General features: G+C 45.8%; 1 protein-coding gene across 1 annotated transcript; it reads right to left on the reverse strand.

Annotated features, from left to right (window-relative positions):
* Nucleotides 1-9,559: 9,559 nt before the first annotated feature.
* LOC125110987 (ubiquitin-conjugating enzyme E2 L3-like) lies at nucleotides 9,560-10,338 on the reverse strand. The gene is made up of 3 exons (XM_047752706.1): nucleotides 10,312-10,338; nucleotides 10,081-10,216; nucleotides 9,560-9,807 (listed from the first exon to the last, which is right to left on the reverse strand). The coding sequence occupies exons 1-3, from the start codon at nucleotides 10,336-10,338 to the stop codon at nucleotides 9,560-9,562; spliced, it is 411 nt and encodes a 136-aa protein (XP_047608662.1).
* Nucleotides 10,339-15,232: the final 4,894 nt, after the last annotated feature.

The following is a 15,232-nucleotide window of genomic DNA, read 5'->3' on the forward strand; positions in this document are numbered from 1 at the left end:
TGAGCACATAGATGGTCCTCAAAGCCATTGGGTTGGATGGAGTTACAAAAGGAGAGCACACGGTAATGGGAGAAAAGGATGCTCAGGGCAGATCCCTGCTACCCTCTAACCTAGAGAGACTGAGAGGAGGAGAAGGAGCCAATCATGCAGACAGAAGAAAAAGAGGGAAATGGGCTATCACAGAGCCAAGGGAAGAAAATGTTTCCTTTAAGAAGGAGGAGGTAATCAACTTTTGCTGAAAATTCAAAGAAGATAAGAACTCCCCAGGTTTAGTAAGTGGAGGTCAGTGGTGTCTCTATGGTAATGTGAGTGTGTTGACAAAGAGATATGGAGACAGCAACTCTCTTGTGAAGCTGAAGGATAGTAGAGAAACGAGTTAGCAGCTGAAAGGAGACATGGAGGTTGAGGAAGATGCTCAGAGCATGCGCCTGGGGATGATCCTGTAGAGGAGGAATATTGACCAGGCAGGAGAGACAAGAGCAATCCTGAGAAGGAGGGGGGGCTGGGATCCAGAGCACAGGTGGAGAGGCTGGCTTCTGAGAGGAGCAAGGGTTCTGGGTCCATAGAAACAGGAGGGTAGGCCGAGGGGAGGAAAACAGAGGCGGAGAGGTATGTCAATTTGGTGGTAAGATTTGGGGGTTTCTCTTTGTGTGACTGTGGTCGAGTCACTCCTCTTGCTGAGATCTGTTGGAGAAACTAAACAGGTCTGCCCTGACTATGGTGAATGGGCTTCTTTGAATAGAGTCACTCTGCTAATGACACCTGCCTTCACACCGGCTTCATTCATTAAGGGCCATAGTGGGGAAGGTGGAGCACTCATTGTCATAAAGCTCCTGACAACTGAACACTGCAACGCCAGGTCTGTGTCAGTGCTTTCCATATATTAGTGCTGATTGTTACACATCCTGCAAGGCAGACATTAGTACTGTTCCCAGTAGAGAGATGAAAAAACCGAGGTGGGAAGAGGGGGTCATGCAACCTTTGTAAAGTAATGAAGCAAGAATTTAACATCAAATGTGTGACTCCAAACCCATACATGTAACCATCATGTTCTATGGCCCCAGCAACAGAAATGGGTGAAAGGGTTCACAAGGAGATTGGCTGGGAATTTAATACTTTCCAAACTTCTTAGCAGAGAAGGATGATACCAACTGCTTATTAATTCCAGAGAAATGTTGAGGCAAGCGGGAGGGCTGAGTTTTCTGCACTAGTGTCCTGGGCTCCTTGATGAAGCCCGCCTGAAAGCAGAGGAATTGAACATATCTATCTTGTCCACAATCCAACACTGTCGTCCAACATATTCCAGGAGCTGGGACATCTGCTACCAATTACCTGTGCACTAAATGAATTCTCAGTCAAGTTATTGTGGTCTTAAGCCTTTCCAGATGTTTGCTGGAAAAACAATCTTTGTCCAGTTTTATAATCCAGCATAAAGTGAGGCCAGTTCTTAGGAATATACACAGGGCACTCAGGGCCACCTCCATGTCTTCCAACGTGACCAAAGTTCAGGATTTTTTAATGTGGAAGTAATAAAATCTCTCTCTCTCTTTTTTCCCCTAAACTTTCTAAGATAATAAATAGATCGGAGGACAGAGCTCAGGTCCAAGAATCAGGAGATGGGGGACTTGCCTTGGCTCTCTAAGTTCTTAGCTGGGTGACCCTGGAGAGTTTCCCAGGCTTTCAGTCTGGGGTTTGACTGGTGGGTGTTTATGATATGGACTCCATGGATCTCCATGGGAAGTTGGTAGAATTACATTTCAATAAAATTGAATTCTTTGTGATCCTGTTTTGTTTTATGCGTTTATGGACAGTTTTGCCAAACTGCCAATGGGTCCAAGGCACAAAACCCTGCCAGAGGATCTCTGGGGTCTCTGCTTGATTTGACATACTTGCTATTAACCTACCTTCCAGGAGAGAAGTTTCTTTTCACAAGGTCCAGCTGAGTGCGGAGGAGCGAAGGGTGGTTTCCCAAAGCTGGTCTGAGGGGCCAGTAAAGGAAGTGATGAAGCATCACACACAGGCGGGGGCCCAGGTGGCAGAGGAGAGACCCAGGCTTCAGGCTCTCACATGCTATCGTCATCTGGGGAGAGGGGCTGAACCATCCACACACTCAGGCGTTGCACCCCAAGAGGCAGAAGCAGCCTGCAGATTGAGCTGTCCCAGGGGCCACGTGCTGCCCCGAGAGAGAAGCTAGAGGGAGGGAGAGAGTGGCAGCAGGAGGACAACCACACCCTGGCCCATCCTTCTACCTCCTGCGTTCCTTCTCTCCTGTAACACGGTACCTGATAATAAAGTGATGCCAGAAGACATTCTGGTGAAGAGTTACCCCTGACGGAGGAGCCAGCTCTTGGATACTGGACACTTGTTATGCTGGGTACTCTACAAATATTATCCCCTTTAAGCCAAGAGCAACCACAACACGTAGATGTGATTACAGCCCATTTTGTGGAGCAGAGAGGAGGCTCACAGAGGTTAAATATCTTGCCTGGCATGGTGCAGTGACCAGCTGAACTGGGATCCACACCCACCTGTGAATTCTTCTTGTAAATGGGAGCCATTGGCCAGTCTCTTGGTCCAAGGTAGTCCCTCTCCCTCCCAGACTGAACCATGCCCCACTTCAGAGAATAGGATTTCTATACTTTCATTTAAGTCTCTAAGAAAATGGCCATGTTTGATCATTAACTCATTATTTACTTTGTCAGAAGTGGTATTGTTGTACTGTGTCTAGAGTTCTGTGTTTGGCCTGGAAGCCTCCTTTAAAATTTTCTGAAATTAGTATTTATAAGTAGATCCTCATTACAGCGATGAGCAGAGTATTACAGGCTTTGAAAACCACAGCACACTCCATTAAGAAGGGCAAGTGGTTTTGCATGGGCTACATCTCCTGGAGGGGGCAAGTGGGCGTGCAGAGGAATGGGTATGGGGGAAAGGAGGTGACTCAGAACCACAGATTTTCATTGGTTTCTGGATTTGAGTGGGGGCTGTATGGTCCACCTGTTACAGACCTGAGACTAGATCAAAGCATCCCTTGGTCTGGCATCCTTTGCACGGAGGTCTAAGAGCTACTGTTTTAGAATTATTGATGGAGTGACCTATTATAGTATTCTTTGTGTTTTTCTTTTCCAAACAACTTGTGTTAGTGACTCCTCCTTGGACCAGTGATCCTTAACTCTGGTTATATATACTGGGGTGCTTTTCATAAGACTGATTTTCTGGGCCCCACCTCCAAAGATTCCTCAGTAACTGTTAAAAGCTCTGCCAATGATCTCAATGTGCAGGGAAGTGAGAATCACCGAGCCACGGCCTTGCTTTTCTTTGGTTATGCCACTTGATGCTCCTTTACCTGGAAGGTCTCCCTGCCCTCTTCACCTGGCCAACTCTTGTGGTCCTTTAGGAGGTCCTCCCTGAAACCCTGGTTGGGTTCTGTGGCCTCCTCTGTGCTCCCAGGGCTGCTTGCACCAACTCTTGCAACACATCACCTAACACTCTAGTCTGTGGTTTGTCTGTCTTCCCTACAAGGCTGTGTGTGGGAAAGGATGTGGCCATATTTCTTTGAAGCTCCAGCTTCTAGCACAGCGCCTGGCACAAGGTAGGAGCCTGGTAAATGTTTGTTGAATAAATGAGAGGATGAAACTATTTGGGGGAAAAGAATCAGAAATGTGGCCAGACACATGTCCAGTCCACATGTCCCAGTTCCCTGAAGGCCCTGAAGACATATCAGGAGCGCATAGGATGAGTGTGTTTGGAAAGGTCTGAGACTGAATGTGAACCTGACATTCAGAAATACGTGTGTTTGGTTTTTAAAAAGATCTCCTGCAGGTTGTTACAACATACATCACAACAAGTCCTGAAATCTCAAGGGCTCTGCTCCAGCTACCACTGTACAGCCATCACTCAACCCATAGTGTCTGCATGGCTTACGAGTCAGGCTGCCTCTTTGTCCCTTACAGAGATGTTGGTTTTGTCTCAGAGGAACAAAGAAAACATTCTGACTGGAAGAGAATGCCTTTCAGGATTTTCCTGATGCGGCTCTGGAGAGATATTTTTATTTCTATCTGTTCAATGGGGACCAGTAGGGGCAGGGGTGTGTCTGTGACCTCTAGTCATGAGATTCAGATAAAGACACCACTGGCAGAGCCTTCTTGGGGTGGGCCCTCTGAGGTTTCCAGATGGGAAGGTTTTACCTTTAATGAAAGTGGAGAGAGATGATGAAGAGGAGAGAAGCTGTTTCTATTAAGTATCTACCCCAATGAGGTCCTACTGTATAGCAAAGGGGACCACATCCAATCTCTTGGTATAGACGATGATGGAAGATAAGAGAATAAAAGGAATGTATATATAAGTATGACCGGGTCACATTGCTGTACAGTAGAAATAGGCACAGCATTGTAAATCGGCTATACTTTAATTTAAAAAATGTAAAAAATACATTAGCAAGAAAATTTAAAAAAACAAAAGAATCTACCCAATGGTGCTCAAATACTATTCCAGGGACTCTGTGTCTTTACAGCAACCCTGTGAAGTAGATATTGTCTTTACATGATTTTCACTTTGAGTCACTTTCCTTCCACACCTACGTACTTTCAGTTTCCAAATTGTCTCCATCCAGCCTTCTAAATATCTTTTTTTTTTGTCTTTTGTCTTTTTAGGGCCACACCTGCGGCATATAGAGGTTCCCAGGCTAGGGGTCGAATTGGCACTGCTGCTGCCAGCCTACGCCAGAGCTACAGCAACACAGGATCCGAGCCACGTCTTCGACCTACACCACAGCTCAGGGCAATGCCGGATCTTTAACTCACTGAGCAACGCCAGGGATCGAACCTGCATCCTCATGGTCAGATGCGTTAACTGCTGAGCCACGATGGGAACTCCCAGCCTCCTAAATTTCTGTTTCACTCACTCTCTCCTTCCCTAGTGGCAACACCACCCTGGGTACCTTGGGACCACAGGGGACCCCTGGTCGCCAGGGAAAAATGCCTGTTGACCTGTCAGCTAGGATTCCTTTTATATTTGGCATCATGAACTCTCAGGTAAACATGCCTTATATACACTTGCCTTTAACGATCCAGTGTCTGCCTTCCTGGTACATTCTGTGTCTTTAGACTGGGCTGCTTTGAGGTAGTTAGAATAAGAAAAATTTAGAAAAACAAACTCAGCTTTTAAAAGAAAAATATGTGAAGGATCTGGCTCATCAAATCTGCTTCAAATTGGGAAATCTCAATCATGACCAGAAGGCCTGTGACTTTCTTAAAAGGGCCAAGGAGGGGGGTTGAAAGAAAGTCTGTTGGGCCCGAAGGAGGGTCCCGCCTCACAACCCTAAGGCAGGAACACACACTTTTGCCTTTTTTTCTCTACAGTTTAGCCTGAGATGATCTTCATGTTGTCAGAGTAACGACTCCAGCTTGAGAATTTCACTGTCTTGTGATTCACCCTAACTCACTCAAAAGAACCCCACAGATGACCTAAAGATGTAGGCATCAACCTAATTCATCATTTCCCCTTTTCTTTCACCTGCCAGGGCTCAGGGCTGTGGAATTTTCCAGAAGCCCAGTGCCTCCATTTGAGGGAAAGTGACTGGACTTCCTAGGACCCTCCCACCTCAGGATGGTCATTTGAAAAGCTACCCAGGGCCTGATTGGGGAAGAAGTACCAATTCTGGTGTGGGGATGTGCGTGGGCAGGGATGACTTCAGGTGAGGCCCTGAGGGACTGGGTTTGAAACTGGGGACAAGGAAAAGTAAAAACAACAACAACAACAACAACAACAACAACAAAAAACCCAAACATAAAAACCACCAAACAATGGCACAAAGGAAGCACTGTTCCTGTGAGCAGATGGAGTGGCGGAGTCAGCCCAGCCCAGGTCGCTGTACCAGGCCTCCCACAGCATCTGTGTTGGGTTGGGAGGAAGCGCGTCTCTGGTCCAGGGACAGCATGGGCCAAGGAAATGGCCCAGGGGATAAATGGCTACATTAGGACATCCTGCAGAGCACAGGGATACCCTCAGGACTTTAGATAGGAAAATTGGATAAGTGGAGGGGAATTTCTATTTTCCTCTTAGGAGTCCTGCCATGTAGGCTGCCAAATAGGATAAGGCAAGTGCCATAGTCAATATTCTGGCTTGAAATATACAGCTTAACTGCTACCTGTTCAGATGAACCAACCAGCTGCCCGCCAAATTTTCAAGTCCCACCAGGATCAGTGGGCACAGGCACAGTTGGCTGCCTTCAAATCTGCAGCTGCTTCGAACACATGATCTTCCAGGCACACAGATGTGCATTATTCTGTATGCTCTTTAAGGCCCCCTCCTTTCCTTAGCGTCTATAATTTTACAGAGACCTGCAGCAAAACATGGTAGAGATGAGGCATGCTGTGACTGGTCCCTGGGTAGAACAGCAGAGAGAAGGAAGGATTCATGTGACCGAATTTATTCTTTGTGACACTGGACCCCACTCAGATCCCTGAGACTCTCAGGATGAGGGAGTTTGTAGTCAGCTCTCAATGAGGTCATAGCCAGTGAAGGTTGCTCCTGCTTTGTCTTACTGTGGTTTTGGTGTCTTGACAGGTCATTATTATTTATAGCCAAGAATCTGTGAGACTCTCCATAACAGCTCAGTGAAAGAATCCCCTGCATGTTGGGGCTTCTGGAAAGAGCAGAGGTCTGTGAATCAAGACCGGAGGGTTCTAGGCTCAGCTCTGTCATCAGTCTGTGGCTAACTTTGGCAAGGCACTGCCTCTGCCCAGATCAAAGTCCGTCCTTTCCTGCTACTTTAACATTCTATGACTGGGATTTGGTACCTAGCATGGAGAGAAGACAGGACCCCAGGCAGGTTAGGGGAGCCAGAAAGGGAAGTGAGGGGAGGTCGTATTAACTTAGGAACCATTAAAATTCTTAGACTGGAGTTCCCATCGTGGCGCAGAGGAAACGAATCCGACTAGGAACCATGAGGTTGCGGGTTCGGTCACTGGCCTTGCTCAGTGGGTTAAGGATCCGGCGTTGCTGTGGGCTGTGGTGTAGGTCACAGATGCGGCTCGGATCTGGCATTGCTGTGGCTCTGGCATAGACCAGCAGCTACAGCTCGGATTAGAACCCTAGCCTGGGAGCCTCTATATGCCGCGGGTGCGGCCCTAAAAAGACAAAAGACAAAAAAAAAAAGAAAGAAAGAAAGAAAATCCTTGGACCCCTGCATAACTCTGAGTTTTTAAGTCTACACTCTACATAGATTCCAAACTGTCAGCTCTCATCAGGACCTGTGGGCCTTCTAACAAGCACCAGGACTCATTGGGTCCCCCTCTCTTTTCCACATATGCACCCGCCATGGGGGCAGAGAGCCAGAGACATAGGCTACGAGGTGAGAAAGGAGGGCATGTGGAGATGCTTCTGTTTTGCAGCCATTTGCTACAGGCCCTCCAGCCTGAGCACCAGGAGAGGACTAGCATCATGGGTCCATAGCATCTGCTATTCCCTTCAGATGAGATTGTTTATCTGAAACAGGACATGAAACACAGATTCTGCTTTTCTGCATTATGTTTCTCTTATGGGTATAATAACAGTTGTGCAACCCAGAGTGTTATTATTAAAGCTCTCTTACAGTCATGAAAGAGCAGTGAGAAAGCCAAGAGGCAGAGACTCCCTGAGGCAGGATTGGGAGATTTTGCAAATTCCAAACTCTTTTCCTGATGAACTGTAGTAACCCACCATGAGACAGAAGAGATGGGGTTGAACTGCAAGTACATTTTGTTCTCACGGAGTTTGTTCTGACACCAGAAGAATTTCCTCTGGGTGTTGTTCTCACGGTCTTACCCCTATGAACTTGTTTAGCGCTCCAGTCTAGGGGACACTTGGTGAATATAAAGTCTGTTTCTCCAGCACAAAAGAACTGGCTGAGAATGAAACATTCCAGGATTCCATGAGTTAGTTTCTTTGCAGGACCCAAGTGGTCTGGTTGGTTCTTCCACCAAATTGAAGAAGTGATTGAGAAGGAGGGTTTATTGTAGGTATATGGCTAAGCGTGTGGCTTAGAGCTGAGGTCCATGGACTCCAGGAGAAGGGCAGACTTTTTATGATAAGCCTCTGGTGGTCAGATCAGACCAGGTTTGGGAAGTTAGTGAGAGTCCTGAGCTGATCTAGAAAGGGTAGAACAAAATACCTGGCTGATTTTGTTTTGTTTTGTTTTGGTTTTTGGCTATACCTGTGGAATGCAGAAGTTCCTGGGCCAGGGATCCATCCCATGCCACAGCAGTAACCAGAGCCACAGCAGTGACAAGGCTGGATCCTTGACCTACTGCACCATGAGGGTATTCCCGTATCTGGCTAATTTTGGACAGGCTTTCCTTGTGGGGAAAAAAGTCACTCTCTCATCTAGTGCAAACCAAACTCAGAACGAAGACACAGACACAGCGTTCCCCCAATTCTTCCCATCTGTCCACGAGGGCTGCTCATCCCCCTCCTCATGCTTCTGGCAGCCCGGCCCTCTTGTGACTCTCCGTCCATCTCCATCCTTCACACCCTGCCCAAAGCTGCCCTTGATGCTCATTGCACCTACTTTTGCTTGGACACAAATGACAGAAGAAGGCAGTGAACTTGTCCCCACTCTAAGCTTTCATCCCTTAAGAGGACCCTGAGCCTTGCTTGGCTGAACCACTGAACTCGGGGATAAAATAAGGAAGTCTGAGAGAAGCAGAGAGGCAGAGGAAGACCAGGGCTATGACTTGGGGACAGAAATGAGCTTTCCTCTTATTGACTCATTTCTCCCAAGAATTAGGACAGGAGGAAATATAAAATTTATCTCTCCAAAGTCTAGAATGATTTGAATCTTCCATATCCACTTTATTTTTTGTCTTTTTAGGGCTGCACTTGCAGCATTTGGAGGTTCCCAGGATAAGGGTCAAATTGGAGCTGAAGCCACAGGCCTACACCACAGCCACAGCAATGTGGAATCTGAGCCGCATCTGCGACCTACACCATAGCTCACAGCAACACTGCATCCTTAACCCACTGAGCAAGGCTAGGGATCGAACCCGTAACCTCATGGCTCCTAGTCGGGTTCATTACCCACTGAGCCACGAAGGGAACTCCCTGAATCTTCCATATCTACTTTAGTGAGGACACCTCTAGTGATTTGTTTGAAGAAATGTGGATGGAGAAACTTTGATACTTTTTGTCAGTGGATTTTATCCAGCTATGAAAACAGGGATGAATCATAAAGCTTAGTCCTCAGATACGCCCTGGTTTTAATTTAAAGCCAAATATTCAGTTCAGTTTTTTTTCTTTCCCCCTTTTTTTTTCTTTCCTTTATACTAATTTAGATCCATGACACAATGGTAACTGCATTTTTCTTGTTTATCGACACCATTTATTGATATCTTTTCTTTCCTTCCTTTTTTTAAGATCTTAACTTTTTAACCCTTTCTTTATAGGTTACCTAGACCACTTTTGTTTAAGAAAACTGTAGAAAATTAGCAACTTCCATAAGTGGATGCCAGGCCATGGCACGGATCAATTTTCCACAGAGTCCTGTTTTGTGGGCAGGTTGTCTGAATGTGCTGAGAGATTATGCTCACATGCAGGAATCAATCGCGGCAAATTTTAATCCACAGGTCACCTTCTCCCATTCTTTCTTTATAAACTCTTCAGCGTTCTCACAGAATTTTTTACAGTCCTTTAGAATAATCTTCTGTTGGGTCAGCCCAAAGGGGCGCTCAGACTGGGGATCATCCACCAGTGCTATGAGGGACTGGATGACTTGGTGGGTGTTGGTTGTGGGCTTCCAATTTTCAGCACTAATTACCAGTGGACAGATCTGCCCTTTTTTTTGTTTGTTTTTTGTTTTTTGTCTTTTTGCCTTTTCTAGGGCGGCACCCACGACATATGGAGGTTCCCAGGCTAGGGGTCGAATCGGAGCTGCAGCCACCAGCCTACGCCAGAGCCACAGCAACACAGGATCCAAGCCGCATCTGCAACCTACACCACAGGTCACCACAACGCCGGATCCCCAACCCGCTGAGCGAGGCCAGGGATCGAACCTGAAACCTCATGATTCCTAGTCAGATTCGTTAACCACTGAGCCATGACAGGAACTCCAGATCTGCCCCTTTTCATTGATGTTCAGGTGAGAGATCTTCGTTTTAAATGTGATCTTCGGTGGTTTGAATGGGTACTCTGCTGGAACAATGATTTCAACTCCAAAGGCCTCCTTATCATATGGAGGGGTGTCAGGAACAATAAGTCCTTGTCAAGTCAATAAATTACCTTCATCAGCCTGAATGTAAAGGAATTTTTTCATCCCACTTTGAGGATTTCTTCAAGCTCCCTCATCAGCCTCCTGCTGGCTGCCATCTTGGATCTTGGTGGCATTGGCTCCTTGACATCTTTAACATTTAGATATGCGATTTTGCAGATTTTTCATATTATGGAAAGTGATCTTTTATTTTATTTATTGCATTTTGATGGACAAGTATAGAGTCTCTTAGTTTATATGAGGCATGCAGATCAAAGAAAGTCTAATTCAAGTTGGAAACCATTTGGCTAAGAATAAACTTCCCCAAGGTGCTACATCTGGTGAAATTCAGTACCAATTACAAGCACTTTTGTAATTGTTTTGGGTGTGTGATTATAGAAGCAATTCATGTTCAGAAAAAGTGGAAAACGCAAGAAAGCACAAAGAAGAAAAGTAATTCCACCAGCCAGAGAACCATGGTTAACATTTGGTACTTCTGATATATAGAGACAGAGTTGTAGAAGAGTCATAGAGAGGCATATATCTTTTGAAGCAAAAATGAAATCTGTAGGAGGGGTAAGGAGACAAAAATGCAGACAAGATGCTGCAGTTTTGTTAAGAGTTAATGAGAGACCTTCTGATAGAGACCTTCCAACAGAGGAATAGAACATTTGAGCTAAACCTTGAACCATCCCAGGACTAAGTACTAGGAAGCTGTCTCAGGATACAGCCTGGTTTTAACTGAATGGCTCTGGCCCTGGGGTATCCATGGCCTGTTGGGTCAAGGCCCCTTCTAGGATTGACTTTGCTGTGCAATTTCTCATAAGGACCTGGAGGAAGGCTGTGAATAAAATGCTTCTAACTCATTTTTCCTTTCCCCTTATTTTCCCCTTAGCCAGGATGCTTGGCTCTCAGTTGCCAAGCTTCTCTGTAATTGGTTTATTATTTATGATATTTGCTCATTGTTACTACAGTGGTTTTATATTGTACTCTCTTGATATGTTGTAAGAGAAGGAAATGTGTTTTTTCCTTTGTTTCACTTCATGCCCATCTACGCCAAATGTATAAAGTGGCTCCTCATGTATTTCCCACGCTCTGTACCAAAGAAAACTCTTCATTCAGTTGTGTCTTTTTCTCTCTTTTTTTTTTTAGGGCCACAACCGTGGCATAAGGAAATTCCCAGGCTAGGGGTCCAATTGGAGCTGCCAGCCTACATCACAGCCACAGCAACGTAGGATCTGAGCCTCATCTTCGACCTACACCATAGCTCACTGAAACACCAGATACTTAACCCAGTGAGGCCAGAGACTGAGCCCACATCCTCTTGGATACTAGTTGGGTTCTTAACCCACTGAGCCACAACGGGAACTCCCAGTTGTGTCTTCTAATGACTCCATAAAAGTCCCTTTGATTTGGGGCCAGACCCCTTCAATATTCATACGACAAAATTGTCCTAAGCACCCAATGGGCCAGGCACCACTCTAGGTACTGAGGATTCAACCATGAATGAAACAGGCAAAAATGGTGCACTCATTATGGTGCACTCATGCTGGTGAGTCCAGATGGCCAAATGCCTCTTGCAGCTATGCCAGCTCATTCAACCAATCATTCATTCATTCAAGCATTCATTCTATAAATAGTGTCTACTATAGTAGCTTTGTAACGTGTTAACTGGGTTAGGCTGCATTACATTTTCCTTTCCTGTATGTTTTTGGACTGGGTGGGTCACAAGAGACTTGCATGTCTAACAAGTTGCACTAAATTTTTTTTGGTCTTTTTGTCTTTTTAGGGCTGCACCTGCAGCATATGGAGGTTCCCAGGCTAGAGGTCCAATCGGAGCTGTAGCTGCTGGCCTACACCACAGCCACAGCCACATCAGATCCGAGCTGTGTCTGCGACCTATACCACAGCTCACGGCAACACCCGAAGCTTAACACACTGAGCAAGGCTAGGGATCCAGCCTGTGTCCTCATGGATACTAATCAGATTCATTTTCACTGAACCACCATGGGAACTCCCCTTTTCACTATTTTTTTTTGGGGGGGGGGGTCTTATTACCATTTCTTGGGCCGCTCCTGCAGCATATGGAGGTTCCCAGGCTAGGGGTTGAATTGGAGCTGTAGCCACCGGCCTACGCCAGAGCCACAGCAACACAGGATCAGAGCCTCGTCTGCGACCTACACCACAGCTCACAGCAACGCTGGATCCTTAACCCACTGAGCAAGGCCAGGGACCGAACCTGCAACCTCATGGTTCCTAGTCGGATTCGTTAACCACTGAGCCACGATGGGAACTCTCCCTTTTCACTTTTAATTAGCTAAGGGAATGTATTTAAAATTGTTAACCTTAAGTTTAATTAGCTAAATGCTATATCACTTATCATGAACATTCCACTTTATTTTTTTATCCATTCAACAGGTATTTCAACAAGATTCTCCTTTATGGCCAACAAGCTGCTGGGTGCTGGGGGTACCTTGGAGAGCAGAAGAGATGTGGTCTCCATCCTCATGAAGTTTACAGTCCAACGGAGGACAGACCAAAAATTCAAATAAACAAACAAATTCAATTTTTAATGAATGAATGGGGCTGCATAAGTAGAAGAAAGTGGGCCAGGGTTAGCAGGAGGTTAGAACCTGCTCCAGGTAAAATAGATGGGGAAAGCCTTTGTATCCAAATGCATTTTTAAATATTGGACGGTCAAGAGGTTATGCACCCATTAAGAAAGCAGTTTTTGTCAGAAGTGTTCATTCATTTGGAAAATACTCCACTGAGATTAAATGTTTTAAGAGGAAATATGAGTAGAGATGGAAAACTAAGAGGAGGAAAGAGTCATATGTGATTCAGTGGGAGAAGAGGAGATGGTGAGTCCCAACTTTTTCTTTCCTTTTGATCTGATGTTGAAAGGGGGGGACCACATGGAAAGCAAGTCTTTCATTCTAACAGAGACGATTTACTAAGCATGAGCTACTGAGAGTGAGCCCAGGCTGTGCCATCAAAAACCCCTCCATTAAGGCAGGAGTCGGGGGGAGGATGGGACACAAGGTGGACCCTGAGAGAACATGCAGGACTTGCTTGGGATGAACAACTGGGTATGTTTGTATGTTTGTGTGTGTGTGATGTGATGCACATTTTCCTACAGAGAAAACCTGCCAGGCCAGCCCCTTCTGGGGAAATGAGGTGATGGCTCTGTATTTTCTTTGAAGCCACCCAGGAAACCAGGATGAATCCACTCAGACAGGCTGTGAACACCTGGTGCTACCTGAATGGGAAATGCTCCCCAGTTAAGTCAGTCCCCTGGCCCTGGAATAAGTCACATCTGTCACCAGAGTGTAAGAGCCATGATGCTAATCCTTCTGTGTCCCTTCTGCATGCTAAGTGACATGCTATGTATCCAGCAGGAAAATGGGTACTTAACGGATGCCTTTATATGAAAGCTTCCCACCGGCGCCACATCAGCTTTTAGAGCTTTTTAAAGGTCGGGGCCTAACGTGTGGACTCAGGGCTCAGAGACCTCAGCAGGGAACTAGTTGTCTTCTAATGTTTCTCATGATGCTTCCAGGTCAAGTTCCTGATTGTAGATCCAGGGGAACGATGTTCCTCCTGTTTGGAATTCTACAGATGCGAGGAAGAACTCAAACAAGGAGCCAGGAGATGAGCCCATGTGATGAGGCACAGATTAAAGCCCCTTTCTTCTCAAATGAGGACACTGCTTTGAAAACAAGGATGAACACTGTGTTGGGAAATTTTGAGGTCTCCTTACTGTTTTGCTCTCAGGGCAATTTTAGCAAATAAGACTCCACTGTTTTGTTTTGTTTGGTTTGTTTTTGTTTTTTTTGCCTCTTCTAGGGCTGCTCCCACAGCATATGGAGGTTCCCAGGCTAGGGGTCTAATCGGAGCTGTAGCTGCTGGCCTACGCCAGAACGACAGCAACTCAGGACCCGAGCCACGTCTGCAACCTACACCACAGCTCACGGCAACGCCGGATTCTTAACCCACGGAGCAAGGCCAGGGATCAAACCCACAACCTCATGGTCCTTAGTCGGATTCGTTAACCACTGAGCCACAACAGGAACTCCAAGACCCCACTGTTATTCATCAGCTCTTCTAGATTTGCTTTAAGCTCCTCGAGCTTGGTGGTGCTGGGCTGATAGGTTATAAAGAAAACCCAGGAAGAGAAATCCAGGCTAAAATGTTTATTTAAAAGTTAGGGTCCTTGAGGTTACCATTTGATTCAGTCTCTATATATCTTTCCATATATCCCATTATTTCTAAATTCAAAATATGGGAGTTCCCATCATGGCTCAGTGGTTAACGAATCCAACAAGGAACCATGAGGTTGCGGGTTCGATCCCTGGCCTTGCTCCGTGGGTTAAGGATCCGGTGTTGCCGTGAGCTGTGGTGTAGGTTGCAGATGAAGCTCAGATCCTGAGTTGCTGTGGCTCTGGCGTAGGCCGGTGGCTACAGCTCCAATTCAACCCCTAGCCTGGGAACCTCCATATGCCGCGAGAGTGGCCCTAGAAATGGCAAAAAAGGACAAAAATAAATAAAAAATAAATAATACATAAATAAATTCAAAACACCCATAAATATCTACCCTTTCCTAGATGGCATTACATTCCATTTTAGATTTTAAAAAAGAAAAAAAAATGTTAGTGCCTTGACCTGGAATGTGACACTCTCTTTACATGGGTCAGAATATGCAGAGTTTCTGTGGTTTATCAACCCCTGGGAGACGGAGCCCCAAACATTTCATAGATTTCTCTCACACAGGTTTTTACAAGCATGGACCCATGCAAAGGCTCAGTTGCCACCTTAGCCTTACTGTTTGGCCCTGATTGGCAAAGACATAAATAGTACAGCCTCCGGTGTGACCTTGTCACCATTTACTCACCTTGGCTATTAATGGCCTTTACCTGACATAAAACAAATTACCTGTCATGGATCAGGTGAACAACAACAACAAAAAAATCATAGAAATTCAAGCAAAAGTGGGAAAAATGTATGCATATGTAA

This window comes from Phacochoerus africanus, chromosome 1, assembly GCF_016906955.1.
Source record: "Phacochoerus africanus isolate WHEZ1 chromosome 1, ROS_Pafr_v1, whole genome shotgun sequence".
Taxonomy (NCBI): Eukaryota; Metazoa; Chordata; class Mammalia; order Artiodactyla; family Suidae; genus Phacochoerus; species Phacochoerus africanus.